Source organism: Stegostoma tigrinum, chromosome 7, assembly GCF_030684315.1.
Source record: "Stegostoma tigrinum isolate sSteTig4 chromosome 7, sSteTig4.hap1, whole genome shotgun sequence".
NCBI classification, from domain to species: domain Eukaryota; kingdom Metazoa; phylum Chordata; class Chondrichthyes; order Orectolobiformes; family Stegostomatidae; genus Stegostoma; species Stegostoma tigrinum.
Genome location: NC_081360.1, coordinates 44,545,030 through 44,561,870, shown reverse-complemented (window position 1 = coordinate 44,561,870; position 16,841 = coordinate 44,545,030). Strand labels below are relative to the sequence as shown.

General features: G+C 40.8%; 1 protein-coding gene across 1 annotated transcript in view; it reads left to right on the top strand.

The window, feature by feature from the left end:
• Positions 1-16,841, top strand: part of osbpl6 (oxysterol binding protein-like 6) — a 173,082-nt gene that overhangs the window by 142,122 nt on the left and 14,119 nt on the right. The window contains exons 16-19 of the mRNA XM_048535144.2: positions 6,273-6,336; positions 10,761-10,839; positions 13,585-13,729; positions 14,127-14,271. Of these exons, the coding sequence (XP_048391101.1) occupies positions 6,273-6,336; positions 10,761-10,839; positions 13,585-13,729; positions 14,127-14,271 (433 nt within the window). The remainder of the gene's footprint in view (positions 1-6,272; positions 6,337-10,760; positions 10,840-13,584; positions 13,730-14,126; positions 14,272-16,841) is intronic.

Here is a 16,841-nt window from a genome sequence, read left to right as displayed (position 1 = left end):
TCCACAACTTAACAGCTTCTTGAATTCAGTTTTATAAGTTAGCTCCACAGAATTTTAATTCTTCACCAAAAACAAAAAAAAATTGATGTCTGAAGCAAGATTCTGACAAGGGAAAATACCTGAAACAGACTCTCTCTTCAAATGTAATTCTAGACTTGCTGAGTGTTTCTAGCAAAATTTCTTTTTGTTACAGTAGATCATACTTGTTCCATGATAAATAATGTTATGTCAGTGCAAACTTTCTTTCATCATATTTTTTCTAAGTTGTCATGTCTATTGCTTGAATTCAGTAAAAGTGATCAGTTGTGATTTGGCACCAAACAAAATAATGAAAGGTGCCAAATTGTCGTAAACATTCAACTGACCCTCGATGATCAGGCGTTTAAATGGTGTAGTTGCAAGTGCATGTCGGAAGCTTTGCAGACAGTAACTCATTTCCTGATTTCCCCCAAAGCCTGTCTACTATCTACGAAGCACAAGTCTGGAGTATGCTAGTCCCCACTTTCCTGAATGGATGCAGCCTAAACAACACTCAAGAAGCTCCACACCATCAACACTAAATCAGGCTGCTGGACTGGAACCCTATCCACCACCTTTAGCATTCATTCCCTCCAGTATTGAGGCATAACGAGAGCGTGTACCGTCAACAAAATGAAAGGCAGCAACTCACCCAGGGTGCTTCAGCAATACCTTCTGAATCTGCCGGGCCTCCGAGGTTACGTTATGAGGAGAGATTATACAAATTAGGCCTGTTCACTCTAGAATTCCGAAGATTAAGGGGTGATCTGATCAAAGTCCTCAAGATATTAACAGGAAAAGACAGGGTGGATCATAATAAACTATTTTCACTGGTTGGGTATTGTGGAACTGGGGGGCACAGACTGTTCAGGAGAGATGTTATGAAGGACCTGTTCAAACAAAGGGTGGGAGTTGTTGAGAACAGGGGTTGTTGACTTGCTTGCCGACCTGGCTGGTTATCACACAGGCATTTCATCACCATCCTGGGTAACATCAGTGCAGTCTCTGATGAAGCGATGTTGTTTACTCTGCTTGGTATTTATATGATCCGATCTATTAAGTTGTGTTGTGTCATTTCCGGTTCTTTTTCTGTTTGTATATGAGGTCCAATTGCACATGTTTGTTGATTGTATTATGGGTTGAAAACCAGGCCTCTAGAAATTCCCGTCCCTGCCTGTGGCTGGCTTGAGCTAGGATGGTCACATTGTCCCAGTTAAATTGACAGCCTTCATTGTCTGAGTGCACGTGGTGGATCGGATACATGGACGACATGTTTGTCATCATTACCCACACGAAATTAGAAGAAACACACCATCTTATCACTGTTTTCATTGGGATTAAATTTATGAGAGAAAAGAAAAACAACAGGCAACTTCTGTTCCTAGACATCAGGGTAGAAGAAATGACTGACAGGGAGTCCCAAACCACAGTATATAGGAAGGCAATCCACACTGACCAAATGCTCAATTTCCACAGCAATCACCCTAATGCTCCAAACAAAGCTGTATTAGAACACTATTCATACAGGCCACAGCTCACTGCAACGCGCCAGAACTACGCAGCCAGGAGGAAGAGCACCTATACAAGGCATTTGCTAACAAAGCTTATCCCAGTAATTTTATTCACAGATGCCTAGTAGGACAATGCAAAGAGGACACAGTACGCCCCAATACACTGGCAACACTACCATATATCAAGAACATACCAGAACTGACAACAAGACTCCTATGACCACTAGGAATCATGGTGGCGCACAAACTCACAGTCACACGGACTAAAAACCCCATACCCATGACATGTAGTACCAAGGTAGTTTACAAAATACCCTACAATGACGGAAACGAATATTACATCGGCCAGACCAGGAGGAAACTAGCCATCAGGATACATGAACACCAGCCAGCAGCAAAACAATACAACAAACTTTCCCTCAATTCAATGCACTCAGACAATGAAGGCCATCAATTTAACTGGGACAATGTGACCATCCTAACTCAAGCCAACCACAGATAGGCATGGAAGTTCCTAGAGGCCTTGTTTTCAACCCATAATGCAGTCAACAAATATGTAGAATTAGACGCCGTATACAAACCCATGCGGAAAGAACTGGAAGAGACACGACACAACACAACTTAACAGACCAGATCATGTAAATTCCAAGCACAGTAGAACAACATCACTTCATCAGAGGCCACACTGATGATGTTACCTAGATGGTAACAAAGCATCTGTAGGATATCCAGCCTCCTCGGGGAGCAAGCCAACAACTTCATCCACAACCCGAGCTACAAACGTTCGCAAGAACCTTTAAAAAGGTTTGGAACTATCTTCCAAAATGGCAGTTATAGAGTCACGTAAACAGCCCCTTTGGTCCAACTCGTCCACGCCGACCAAGTTTTCCAAACTAAACTAGACCTATTTGCCTGTATGTGGCCCACATCCCCCCAAATCTTTTCTATTCATGTACCTGTCCAAATGTCTTTCAAATGCTGTAACTTTACCTGCGTCCACCACTACTTCTGGCAGTTCATTCCACATAGGAACCACCCTCTGTATGAAAATGTTGCCCCTCAGGTCCCTTTTAAATCTTTCTCCTCTCACCTTAAAAATATGCCGTCTAGTTTTGAACTTACCAACCCAAGCGAAAAGACAAGAACAAAGAACAAAGAAAATTACAGCACAGGAACAGGCCCTTTGGCCCTCTAAGCCTGCATTGACCCAGGTCGTCTATCTAAAGCTGTCGCCTATTTTCCAAGGATCTGTATCCCTCTGCTCCCTGCCCATTCATGTATCTGTATAGATACATCTTAAATGACGCTATCGTGCCCACCTCTGCTGGCAATGCGTTCCACGCACCCACCACACTCTGCGTAAAGAACTTTCCATGCATATCTCCCTTGAACTTGTCCCCTCTTACCTTGAAATTGTGACCCCTCGTAATTGAGTCCCCACACTGGGGGGGATAAAGCTTCTTGCTATCCACCCTGTCTATACCTCTCATGATTTTGTAGATCTCAATCAGGACCCCCTCAACCTCTGTCTTTCTAATGTAAATAATCCTGATCTACTCAACCTGCCTTCATAGCTAGCACCCTCCATACCAGGCAACATTCTGGTGAACCTCCTCTGCACCCTCTCCAAAGCATCCACATCCTTTTGGTAATGTGGCGACCAGAACCGCACGCAGTATTCCAAATGTGGTCGAACCAAAGTCCTATACAATCGTAACATGACCTGTCAACTCTTGTACTCAATACCCCGCCCAATGAAGGAAAGCATGCCATATGCCTTCTTGACCACTCTATCAACCTGCGCTGCCACCTTCAGGGTACAATGGACCTGAACACCCAGATCTCTCTGTGCAGCAATTTTTCCCAGGGCTTTTTCATTTACCGTATAGTTTGCTGATGAATTGGATCTCCCAAAATGCATCACCTCGCATTTGCCTGGATTGAACTCCATCAGCCATTTCTGCACCCAGCTCTCCAATCTATCTGTATTCTGCTGCATTCTTCGACAGTCCCCTTCACTAAGTGCTACTCCACCAACCTTAGTGTCATCTGCCAACTTTCTAATCAGACCATCTATACCTTCCTCCAGATCATTTATGTTTATCACAAACAACAGTGGTCCCAACATGGATCCCTGTAGAACACCACTCGTCACAGTTCTCCATTTTGAGAAACTCCCTTCCACTACAACTCTGTCTCCTGTTGCCCAGCCAGTTCTCTATCCATCTAGCTAGTACACCCTGGACCCCATGCGACTTCACTTTCTCCATCAGCTTACCATGGGGAACCTTATCAAATGCCTTATTGAAATCCGTGTATATGACATCTCCAGCCCTTCACTCATCTATTAACTATGTCATGTCCTCAAAGAATTCTATCACGTTGGTAAGACATGACCTTCCCTGCACAAAACCATGTTGTCTATCACTGATAAGCCCATTTTCTTCCAAATGTAAATAGATCCTATCCCTCATTATCTTCTCCAGCAGCTTCCCCACCACTGACATCAGGCTCACCAGTCTGTAATTACCTGGATTATCCTTGCTACCCTTCTTAAACAAGGAGACAACATTAGGAATGCTCTAGTGCTCCAGGACCTCACCCATGTCTAAGGATGCTGCAAAGATGGCTGTCAAGGCCCCAGCAATTTCCTCTCTGGCTTACCTCAGTAACCTGGGATCTGGACCTAGGACTTTTCCACCCTAATGCCTTTTAGAATACCCAACACTTACCTCCTCCTTATGCCAACCTGACCTAGAGTAATCAAACATCTATACCGAACCTCAACATCCGTCATGTCCCTCTCCTCAGTGAATACTGACGCAAAGTACTCATTAAGAATCTCATTCATTTTCTCTGACTCCTTGTATAACTTCCCTCCTTTGTCCTTGAGTGGGCTAACTCTTTCTCTGTTTACCCTCTTGCTCCTTATGTGTGAAGAAAAGGCTTTGGGACTTTGCTTAACCCAGTTTGCTAAAGATGTTTCATGACCCCTTTTAGCCCTCTTAATTCCTCATTTCAGATTGATTCTACTTTCCTGATATTCTTCCAAAGCTTCCTCTGTTTTCAGTCGTACAGACCTTATGCTTCCTTTTTCGTCTTTTCTAGTCTCACAATTTCACCTGTCATCCATCGTTCCCTAATCTTGCCCTTTCTATCCCTCAGTTTCACAGAGACATATCTGCCTTGCACTCTAATCAACCTCTCTTTAAAAGCCTTCCACATATCAAATGTGGACTTACCCTCAAACAGCTGCTTCCAATCCACATTCCCCAGCTCCTGTCGAATATTGCTATAGTTGACCTTCCCCCAATTTAGCACTCTTCCTTTAGGACCACTCTTGTCTTTGTCCAGGAGTATTCTAAAACTTATGGAATTGTGATCACTATTCCCAAAGTAATCCCTTACTGAAACTTCACCCACCTGGCCGGGCTCATTCCCCAACACCAGGTCCAGTATGGCCCCTTCCCGAGTTGAACTATTTACATACTGCTCCATAAAACCCTCCTGGATGCTCGTTACAAATTCATTTCCATCTAAACCCCTAACACTAAGGGAATCCCAATCAATGTTGGGAAAATTGAAATCTCCCATCACCACCACCTTGTTGCTGCTGCACCTTTCCATAATCTGTCTACATATTTGTACCTCTATCTCACGCTCGCTGTTGGGAGGCCTGTAGTATAGCCCCAACATTGTTACCATACCCTTCCTATTTTGGAGTTCTGCCCGTATTGCCTCACTGCTCGAGTCCTCCATAGTGCCCTCCTTCAGCACAGCTGTGGTATCCTCTTGGACCAGTAATGCAACTCCTCCACCCCTTTTACCTCCCTCTCTATCCCACCTGAAGATTCTATATCCTGGGATATTTAGTTGCCAATCTTGCCCTTCCCTCAGCCAAGTCTCAGTAATAGCAATAACTTCAAACTCCCAGGTAGTAATCTAAGCCCTAAATTAATCTGCTTTACCTACTACGTTTCTCATATTAAAACAAATGCACCTCAGTCCAAGACCTCAAATGGAGCTCAAGGCCTTTGCTCTTCACCTTATTTATGTCCCTCATGATTTTACAAACCTCCAAAGGTCACCCCTCAACCTCCTACTGAAACCTGCCAGTCACAGTAACATCCTTGTCAATCTTTTCTGCACCTTCTCCAATTTAATAAATCCTTCCTATAGTAGGGTAACCAGAACTGTACACAGTCCTCTAAATGAGGCTTTGCTAATGTCCTGTCCCAGCTGCTATTAGTAGTGGTCTGGGCAATGAAGGTAAGCATGCCAAACACCACCTTTATTGCTCAGTCTACCTATTGATGCGAGATCAGTTTTAAATCTGAGACAGATTAAATTTTGTTAAGCAAAGGTATCAACGGCTATGGACCAAAGGTATGAAGTAAGGCTACAAATCTCATTGAGTGTTGGAACAACCTCAAGGGACTGAATAGTTGTTCCTGTTCCTGTTTTCCTATGTACATAGTTTGAATGGAAACATCCAATGTAACTTGATCTGCTATCATTGTAACATAACCCATGGAATTGCTGCACCTCTACTAACAAGTTTACAACCGTAGTTTTCATTGTTTACAGTATTACTGGCACACTATGCCTTTCACATTTCTGTAGATATGAACGAATTATTAACCTTTACTGCTACTAATTTCCTGTAAAGAATGCATACATTGTACAAAAAATCTAGATGCTCCTTTTGACTTTTATAAGTGTTTCAATATTTTCATTTCACAGGTCAGCCACCATCCACCCATCTCTGCCTGCCATTGTGAATCAAAGAAATTTGTCTTTTGGCAAGGTATCCACTTACTCAAATATTTCCTAAAACAGAAATTGAGTCTTAATTTTCCACTGAGATGATTTTGGTGTGAAGTCAGCGGAGTAGATTTAGAGGCAGTGTATTCTAAATGCTATGGCATTGGATCACTGGAAATATTTTTAATTACTCACCTGAATAATTCTTACATAACTTGTCCATTTTTTTTGTATGGATTCATAAGGATGGGTTAAAACATATGACTACTGGTGGCATCTGCTGAAGTCATATTCATGGAATCTGAAGCATTAGTTGTAATATTGACCATTAATTTGACCTATGGTTTTAAAGCTGCTTATCACATTTAGTATGAGCAAGTCACCTAAATAGGCCACATCCCACAAATTGTGTTTGTGTTGGTGTTGGCGTTGGATGGCTGTCTAAATTTTTGGCTGCTCAATCTCTTTCTTTTTTCTGAAAGCTGAAGTTCTCTTCCAGGTTTTATGGATTTGGATTATTCTGCTGAAGTACAATGTTCGATTTTGCTGAAAGCATTGGATGAAGGGCCTTTCTTTTACTAAATTCATCATCAGATATCTGATGACATGCCTTGTGGTAAGAGACAGCAGGAACTGCAGATGCTGGAGACTCTGAGATAACAAGGTGTAGAGCTGGATGAACACATCAGGCCAAGCAGCAATCAGAAGAGCAGGAAGGCTGACGTTTCGGGCCTCGATCTTTTTCAGAAAATGAAGAACATGTACATTTTCTGAAGAAGGATCTAGGCCCGAAACGTCAGCTTTCCTGCTCCTGTGTTGCTGCTTGGCCTACTGTGTTCATCCAGCTCTACACCTTGTTATTGCTGCCTTCTGGTAAGCCAGTGTTTAAATTCAGTTAAAGAACAGGTGCAGAGGTGTGACTGATAGGAGATCAATATTGTCACTGAAAGAATTTTGAAAGAAGTTTGCAAGAGAATTCAGATGGTGTAAGACACGCTCTGCTTTGTTCCTGTTTCTAATAACCACTGATTATTTTCCTACTTGCACACCAGAATTGTTAAAATTAAACATGTCCAGTAGAGGGAGTGTAGCTCTTTCCTTGCAGTAGTCCCACTGTTTTAACAACTAAACCTATTTGATTATGATGGAGGAAGGATGCACATGACTGACCAAAAACACTCAGCAGCTTTTTGCACGTGCTCAGAGGGAAAATATCAGGGTGGTTTAACAGTGGAGTACAAGGCAGTCCTTGTTTTCACCCTTTGCTTCTGTTGACAGAAGATTGATAATTGTGGTTTAAGTTATGATATTGCTATGCAGCGAGTTAAGCCCCGATTAACTACCTCAGGTAAAATGTGTAATGAACCCTGCACCCTGGTGGTCATTCTGCACTGCAGTTTAGGCAATAAACTAACTGGCCCTTTAATTGCACCATTAGCCTGTTTAGGGTTTGAAGTTTTATGGCAAGGACTGAGAAAACAAAAAACGCGAAGGTTGAAAACAGTTTCCAACTATCTGTCTTTGCCAAACTTCACTGTACAAATTTAAAAGGCTTGGCTTAAATAAGCATGGTTAAATGAGGCAAGAAAGATGACACTTAAATTTTGTCTTCTATTTATAATTAAGTGGAATGATTTATTTGTCACGCAGGTGGAATAAGCAGACACATGACATAAGACAGAAAGAATGAGGAGAGGAAATGAAGACAAGCAGTGTAACTTGAAAGGGAGTGCAGCACCGGAGAGACCCAGCTCTGTGTACACTAATTGTCGACAGTGACACTGCAGATTGGGAGAATGGCTTTTGAAAAAAAGAGCCCCCTGGGTCTTGGGGCGATATTTTCCAGTTCTGGCTGTGGATGGCCAGCGGCAGAAAAGCAACTTAAACAGGCCCAGGTCCCTGCTGCCTTCCAGTCTCCTGGCCAGGAAAGCTCAATCTCCACTCTCCTGGCCAGCCACCAGTTCAGCCCCTTAAGGGATAAATCAATGAATGCAATATTACAAGGAATGCTTAAAAGCCTATCCCAAACTGACTTGCAGTTATCTCAAGCAAAAACAGAAATTTCTGGAGAAACTCAGCAGCTCTAGCAATATCTGCAGAGAGAGACCCAGACTTAACATTTCAAGCCCAGCGAACCTCTTTCGAAGTGAAGTGTTTCCAGTACCTGCAGTTCTTTGCTTTCTGCAGTTGTCTCCGTTCTAGGTCAGAGAATATAACAGTTGTCCATCTAACCTGTAAACCAGCACAGGCTGCCTGTTGGTTCCCTTCATCTGCGCCAACTCCGCCCCCACCACCCCCAAAACTATTAAACTCTTGAAAGTAAAAAACACTGAGACATGGAACCTCTGGATATTGGCTTTGAATAGCTCTGTGTCAAAAACAACCTGCATGGGGAGCAGATGACTCGAACTGTAGTTATAGGTTTGCTGATAAAGCCAGTCTTATAGTGCATGGACCACATATTGTATATTGACCAATGAAGATGGGCTTGCACTATTTGTCCTGTAAGAAAACAGCAGCCATGATCAGATCATTTCTCATTTGTATATTGTGCAAATTAATCAACAGCCCTAAAGTTTTTGGCCAGAAATACATCCCGTCTACCTAAGATTACCCTGGAAGGTCAAAGCATTTTAAAAAAAATTGAGCAACAACTGAAGCTAACTGTTTTGTGCTGTTATTATGCAGTAGCAACACATGTAGTATTCATTACTTAAGGATGATGTCATCGAGCCAAAAAGATATTTTGCCTCACACTCCAATGTGTAATGTGATATATGAATTTCATTGCCAGAATGATATTACATATGTAAATGTACATCCCAAAGACAAAGGCAGATCGTATCAAACAGCATATCCCTTCAGCTGTTCACAGTAGGCAACGTACTGACTGTTCACAAGAACCCATTCTTGCAAAACCCAAACTAGGTTCCAACATTAGGTTTGATTCAGCAATAGGACAATATTTGCTAAGTAATCCCGAATGAGCTGAGAATTATGCTGTCAACCAACTTAAGAATCAACTCAGCTTGCAAATACACAAGCATACTACACAGACAGAAACACATACACAGGTAGTGCCTGTTTTAAATTTAGTCAACCAGTCAACACCCCCTTCTCATACAGTATACAGTCTTACAGTCAAAGAGATGTACAGCAGGGAAACAGACTCTTCTATCCAACTTGTTCATGCCGACCAGCTATCTTAAATAAATCTAGTCTCATTTGCCAGCATTTGGCCCATATCCCTCTACACCCTTACTATTCATACACCCAATGTAATTGTACCAGCCTCCACCACTTTCTCTGGAAGTTCATTCCATGCATGCACCACCCTCTGCATGAAATAGTTGCCCCTTTGGTCACTTTTATATCTTTCCCCTCTCAGCGTAAACCTATGCCCTCTAGCTTTGGATTTCCCCACCACATGGAAAAGACCTTGTCTATTTACCCTATCCATGCCCCTCATGATTTTATAAATCTCTATAAAATCACCCCTCAGCCTCCGAAGCTCCAGGGAAAATATCCCATCCTTTTCAGCCTCTCCCTATACCTCAAGCCCTCCAACCCTGGCAACATCCTTGTAAATCTTTTCTGAACCATTCAAGTTTCACAGCATCCTTCTTACAGCAGGAGACTGGTATTGCATGCTGTAATCCAAAACCCTGTCCTAACCATTGTCCTTGACAGCCGCAACATGATCTCCCAACTCCAATACTCCATGCACTGACCAATAAAGGCAAGCGTACCAAACGCCTACTTCACTATTCTATTTGCCTGCAACGCCACTTTCCAGGAACTGTGAACCTGCATTCCAATGTCTTTTTGTTCAGCAACACACCCCAGGACCATACCATTAAATGTATAATCTTTTAATTGGTATTCTTGTGAGTGTCTCGATGGGGACAAAATGAAAATAAGCAACAAAATGTTCTTCAGCAATACTATAGATTCATACTACCAAATGACTATTTGTATCACTTTCAGTACTTAATTATCAGCATCAGAGAGGTTGACGGGCTGTGCAATATCACATAGTTAGAAGATAGCTTATACTTAATATGTTGCACTTATGAATTTAACTTGAAGGCAAGTTTAGTTTTTGTATACTGTAACAATATTACACCTTCATGCCATTCAATGGTAAACAGTAAAATCGAAATTTTGCAAACCTATAGATGGAACCGTACAACACTGACAACTTTTGATTGTCGTCAATTAACAGCTCATCTGCTTCCTATGTGAAGTTGCTGAACCATTTATGCATAAATAATTACAAGTTCCATTCACCTCATTGTTACTTGAACAGCAAAACCTCACCAGTGGTGACAGCAGTAAACAACTTTCCAAGTTTTTACATGTAGATATAGTCACAAAAAAACTTTAAACTGATATGCACTGATGTGTATCTGTAAGAAAATGCATGGTTTCAATTTTTGTTATCATAAAACTGCCCATTGCTTTTAGATATCAGATGGAAGAATAAATTTTGGGGAAAATCCATGGAAATACTCCCAATAGGAAGAGTGAATGTCATGCTACCTAAGTGAGTTTAATTTTAATTTTATTTTGATTTGATCCAAAGTTTAAGCATGCACGCAGACAGCAAGTTGCTTTAAGATGTTTAATGGTTGTCCACTCAATATTACAATGCTAAATAAAATTTAGGATGTGAGTTTATTGAGTACTTTGCAGCGAATTTCAATCTGAAAGCTTTCTGTGTACTTTATCATTAATCTATTTACAAAATTAAGATTTGGCATAGTCATGCTTTTTAAAACTTTTAATTTTACTGTCTAATATTATTGGAGGACTGCAGTGAGTATGGGCAGGGGCAATGGTACAGTTGATTATTGAATTGGATGGAGACAAAGGAAGTTAGTATTGGTAGGGGGAGTATCGCTGGGCGAGGAGAAACGTCAGCCGTGACAGGGAATCCTAAGTGGGATGTTTCCTGCCCAGTGTCAGTGTTGTGAGTGGAGAAACCCTTGAAGGAGGAGGAGGCTCTAGTTGTCACAGTTCATGTGGCAATCAACAACAATGAGATTCTGCAATGAAGCAAGTTTCAGGAGCTGAGATTCAAATTGATAAGCAGAATGTCAAGCCTTGGGATGACTACGTGAATCACGTACAGTTTCACATCGGCAGACAGATCAAAGTTAAAACCTTGGCTGTGAGAGTTTGTGGAGGCGTTGGGGGGAGGTTTTCAATGCATGCATGGGCATTAGCACCAGTAATTCAGAAAGAAAATTGTTGCATTATATGACCTCCACTTAAACCAAGCTGGGGTCAGTGCCCTAGCAAATTGGTCTATAGGTAGACATTTAAATGACAAAGAAAGAACAGAATGGTTGGATGAGAGGAAATTTATAAACCTAAAGAGAAATGTCAAGGCAATAGTAACAGTAACCAATTTGAGTAAAGACAAACAGGAAGGAACAGATAGTTAGTTCTGAACAACAAGTTTTATGAAGCAAGATTGGGCCTTGTCTTGGTGCTATTGGAAAGGTATTTCAACTTGATTATGCTAAGGCATAAGTTCTTTGATGAGCTGTTTATAGTTATTATCAGATTTTTGCTGCACATAGGAGGAAATTTTAGTGCTTTGCACAGGTATGAGGGCATTTGTTAAAGTGGGGTAGATGGTGCCACTGCAGTGTACAGTGTCCTTTTTGCAGCAACGGTAGGAGCCATGCTAGGAACCTGTGGAATCCCCATCATAGTAGATTCCAAAAGAACTGTCTGGAATATTGAATGTGTCTCTAGGCAATACCTTTCTATTAGTATCGCTCCTAAAGTCTCCATTTAAATTGGAAACTTTGGTTCCAATGAAGTTAAGTAAAATATTTACTCAGGAAAACTTGGACTGTAATTACACAAACTCCTGAGTAACTATTATACTGGAGCTCGCACCCTTCCAAATTACACTTCTACAAGCTACACCCTTACATCATCACTGCACCCAAACAATACTAATACACAACCATAAAGCTAGCACTGTCTGACATGAAGTTGGACCATGACTGCATCAAGAAATTAATCTCAATGCATGCTCGCTATCCTGGCAACAGGATCAATGTATTCATTGTGTAGCAATCTTTACTAGTTGCTGCCCTCTGACCTCCAGTTTGCACCATTAGATGTTTGGCATGCCCAGCCCAATATGGACCAGTAATTCCTTAACTCTACACCCATTTCAGAACCTACAGCACAAAGTCCTTTTGTTTTTGTGCTCCCTTCCCACTCATTCTTTTCCAGTTACAAATTCTCTTAGTTCAAAACAAATGATTGAATGATTGCACTTCTAACAATAGTCCAGATAAAAAGTAACCTTTCCCAAAGGTTACAACCAAAATGAGAGGTAGTTTCCCTGTATGGCAGATCTATTAACATTAAATTGGGAAAGCAATAGCGTAAAGGCCAGAGAGGAGGAAGAATTTCTGAGGAGCATGTTGATGTGCATTTAATGATAAAAGAGGTGGTGTGTGATACTGAGAAATGAACTGGGTGAAGTCAATCAAAAGTCAGTAGCTGTAAATTTAGGGAACGATCATAAAGTTTAAATTAGCTATGAAAAAAGGATGAGCAATCTGATATAAAAGATCGGGGCGGGAGGGTGAATTTTGTTGAGTTGAGAATGCTCGGGTAAATCGGAATGAAAGATTGTCAAACAAAATCGAAATGTTGCAACAGGCTGTTTAAAGAGATGGTTAAGGTGTAGTGAGGTACATTTTTCCACAAGCTGGATTCGTAGGGCAACTAAATCCAGATAGCAACAGATGGAGTAAGATAAAACAGAAAAGGGGGGCCTATGTCAGATATTATGTGATAATAGCAAGAACTAGGTTAACTACAGGAAGTTCAAAGAAAGTGCATGTGAAGAGACTGGCAGTGGCATTAGGAGGAAGCTAAAAATGATCTTTAGAGAGATCAAAATAGCAAATAAGTAGCAAGAGGAGCGCCTGGTCTATAGACCTGCTTCTTCACTGTAACTGAAGCAAAGTCATTTTTCAGTTTGTCTATCCATTTTTTGTTTTAGTTTCATTGACATTATCAGCAACCCACATTTCTTCCAACCACCCCTGTTTTTCGTAATATAATTGTAAAAGCTTATAAATCGATGTTAATATCCCTGAAGGGTTTTCCATGCTCCTTTTTGTGGTTTTTACTGTTTGTTTTGTCATCCTAGTTATTTGAGGTACAAGGGAATCACATCTAAATAGATTCCTTGTTGTCTTTTCTACCATCTAAATTATCAGTCTCATTGCAGAATAATTACTTGAAATTTTAGATATGGAGATCATTTTGAATGGAACAAAGTTACCACCTGCATACACAACATCCTGAGTGGACGCCGTTGGATAGAACACTATGGAGAGATCACTATTAGAAACACAAAAAATAATGTGTGCATTTGTAAACTGACTTTTATTAAGGTAAACATAGATAAATTTGCATTATTATAAAAAGAGTATTCTTAACAATATGCAAAAGGAATTGTCATTCTATTGAACTTGTCTGTGAAAATGTAACTCGTATCTTTTTAAACATGATTGTTCAATTTAGTTCTACTATATTACTAACATTAAATTGATATAATTATATGATGCAGTTTTGCTTTAGATATTACTTTATATTGACACTTATTGAGCACCATTAACTCTAACATATGTGTAATACACTTCCCATTGCCTTGTAATGGCAAAAAAGAACCTCATTTAAATATGCAGTAGTAAGAGAAAAGAGTTGCCTTATTTCAAAACTAATGTGTAAAGACTATTAGAACGGCATATGGCTATCATATGAATCTTAGTACTTTCTTTATTTGCAAAGGGAAGTTACTGGAGCTCAAACGTAAATGAGGTCCAAGGACTAGTGATGGATCAGGAAGGGAAGGTAGTACGTCGACTGTTTGGCAAGTGGCATGAAGGGCTGTACTGTGGAGTTGCACCCTCTGCCAAGTGCACTTGGAGACCAGGTAAATACATTAATGAGTGATTTACCATTGGATAAATTCTGAAGTTCAATGTATAGAGTGTGAATTGGTTAAATTTGTGTTTGCAAGGGACCATCATTTACAGCAACAATGCGACGTATCCTATTTTTTAGACTAACAACTTTCCATTATTGGGTTCCTTCAACACAGCAACAACTTAGAGATTTTATATTTGACACGTGTGTTTTGTTTTAAGGTAAATTTGGTAACAAAACCGGAAGGATATCCAAAATATCAATTAGGTTTGTTTTCCTTGGAGCAGAGCTGACTGAGGGCGGAACATGATTGAGATGTATAAAATTATGAGGGGCATAAACAGGGTAGAAACATTTTCCCATGGTGAAGGAGTCAATGATTGGGGACACAAATTTAAGGTAACGGGCAGGAAGTTTAGAGGGAATGTGAGAAAACAGTTAGGAATCTGGAACTCACTGCTAGTAAGGATGGTTGAGGCAAAACCCTCATAACATTTGAAGAATTTAGATTTACACTTGTGATAGCAAGGCATAAAAGGCTATCGGCCAGGTGCTAAAAAATAGGATTAGAATTGTTAGGTGGTTGCTTTTGACCGGCAGACTCAAAGGACTGAAGGGCCTTTTTTATTCTTTGTATATTTCTCTATCAGGAATAATTCTAACCTCACACAAACCAGTGTGAATCCAGTTAACTTCTTTAACTTTAATTTCCATTTTCCACCTGGACTTTAACCATCCTACTAAAGTCAATACTGTATGTGTTTGGGTGTTAAGAAGGCATACAGTGTTTTAGCTATTATTAATAGGGGGATCAAGTTCTGGAACCAAGAGGTTATGGTGAAGCTGTGCAAAACTCTGGTGCGGCCGCACTTGGAGTATTGCGTTCAGTTCTGGTCATCGCATTATAAGAAGGATGTGGAAGCTTTGGAAAGGGTGCAGAGGAGATTTACTGGGATGTTGTCTGGTATGAAGGGAAGGTCTTACGAGGAAAGGCTGAGGGACTTGAGGCTGTTTTCATTAGAGAGAAGAAGGTTGAGAGGTGAATTAATTGAGACGTATAAAATAATCAGAGGGTTAGATAGGGTGGATAGGGAGAGCCTTTTTCCTAGGATGGTGACGGCGAGCACGAGGGGGCATAGCTTTAAATTGAGGGGTGAAAGATATAGGACAGATGTCAGAGGTAGTTTCTTTACTCAGAGTAGTAAGGGAATGGAACGCTTTGCCTGCAACGGTAGTAGATTCGCCAACTTTGGATACATTTAAGGCGTCATTGGATAAGCATATGGACGTACATGGAATAGTGTAGGTTAGATGGGCTTGAGATCGGTATGACAGGTCTGCACAACGAGGTCCAAAGGGCCTGTACTGTACTGTGCTGTAATGTTCTATGTTCTGTTCTGTTTGAAATAAGAATCTGATCCAAATCCTTTCTGTTTGTTCCAGACTAATTCAGTTAAATTGCTCCTAACTTTTTGTATGGCCTCTAGAATACTTCCAGCAATATTCCCAGTTGTAGGCCACTCTACTTTAAGTCATATTAAATAAATAAAATCGAAAATCTGTTCCCTGCGTGATTAGTTGTGGTAAGTTGGCAGCCACTTTGCTTAATGCAAGTTCAATAAAATCTAACAGCAAACCGTACCTTCTATTCCCAGTACTGCCAAAAGTGCCTGTACACCTGTCAGCTTATCCCTCTCCTCCTGTAAGTGATATATTCCCACTGTTACCCCCTTGCAAGGGGGTCTCAATTTCTCGTGCTTGCCATTGTATGACTTCTGTTCTCTAAATCATTCCAGGGCTCAATGGGGTGTGCAAGAGGCATGTTGAGGCATGGTTCAGAGAGTGAAAAGTTGTTGAAGCTGTGGTTTGTAGACATGTTTGTTTTCATTATGTGATAGATTTCATCTGCAAGGCACACAATATCAGTACGGAATTGTTAGCTGTATCACAGAATGTTTTAGTAGAATGTGAGAAAACTGAAATTGCAGCTGTAGGTTTTGCTTAAGCTAATTGAATACTCTGTAGTCTTGTTTATTAATGCTTACCTGCCAGGCTACAGCTTGATTGTTTTGGCCAGAAAAGAGTTTGGTACATCCACAATTAAACACTTGTGCCTTCCTGTGCACAGTCCTGTGGCTCCATATTTAAAAAAAGATATACTTTCCTTGGAGGCAGTCCAGCAAACGTTCGCAAAATTGGTATCTGAGATGAGAAGGTTGCTCTGTAATGTGAAGTTGAGTAAATTGATCCAACATTCTAGGAGTTCAGAGGTGATTTCACTGAAACCTATAACATTCCAAAGTTGCTTGGCAAGATAGGCACAGAGCTTGTTTCCTCAGCTGGGAAAATAGAATACCAAAGCACAAGCTCAGATTAAAGAGATTGATCATTTAGTGTGTTCCATCATTACATTTATTCAAGTCAGAGATTGAGAACATAGTGAGCTCTCAGGAACTAAAGCGATACAGGCAGTGGACAAGAAAGTGGAGCTGAGTTGCAAAGAAAGCCCGAGGGCCGTATGACCTATTCTTGCACCTATTTCTTACACTACTCTGATAACCATTGTTCTTGTCCTGT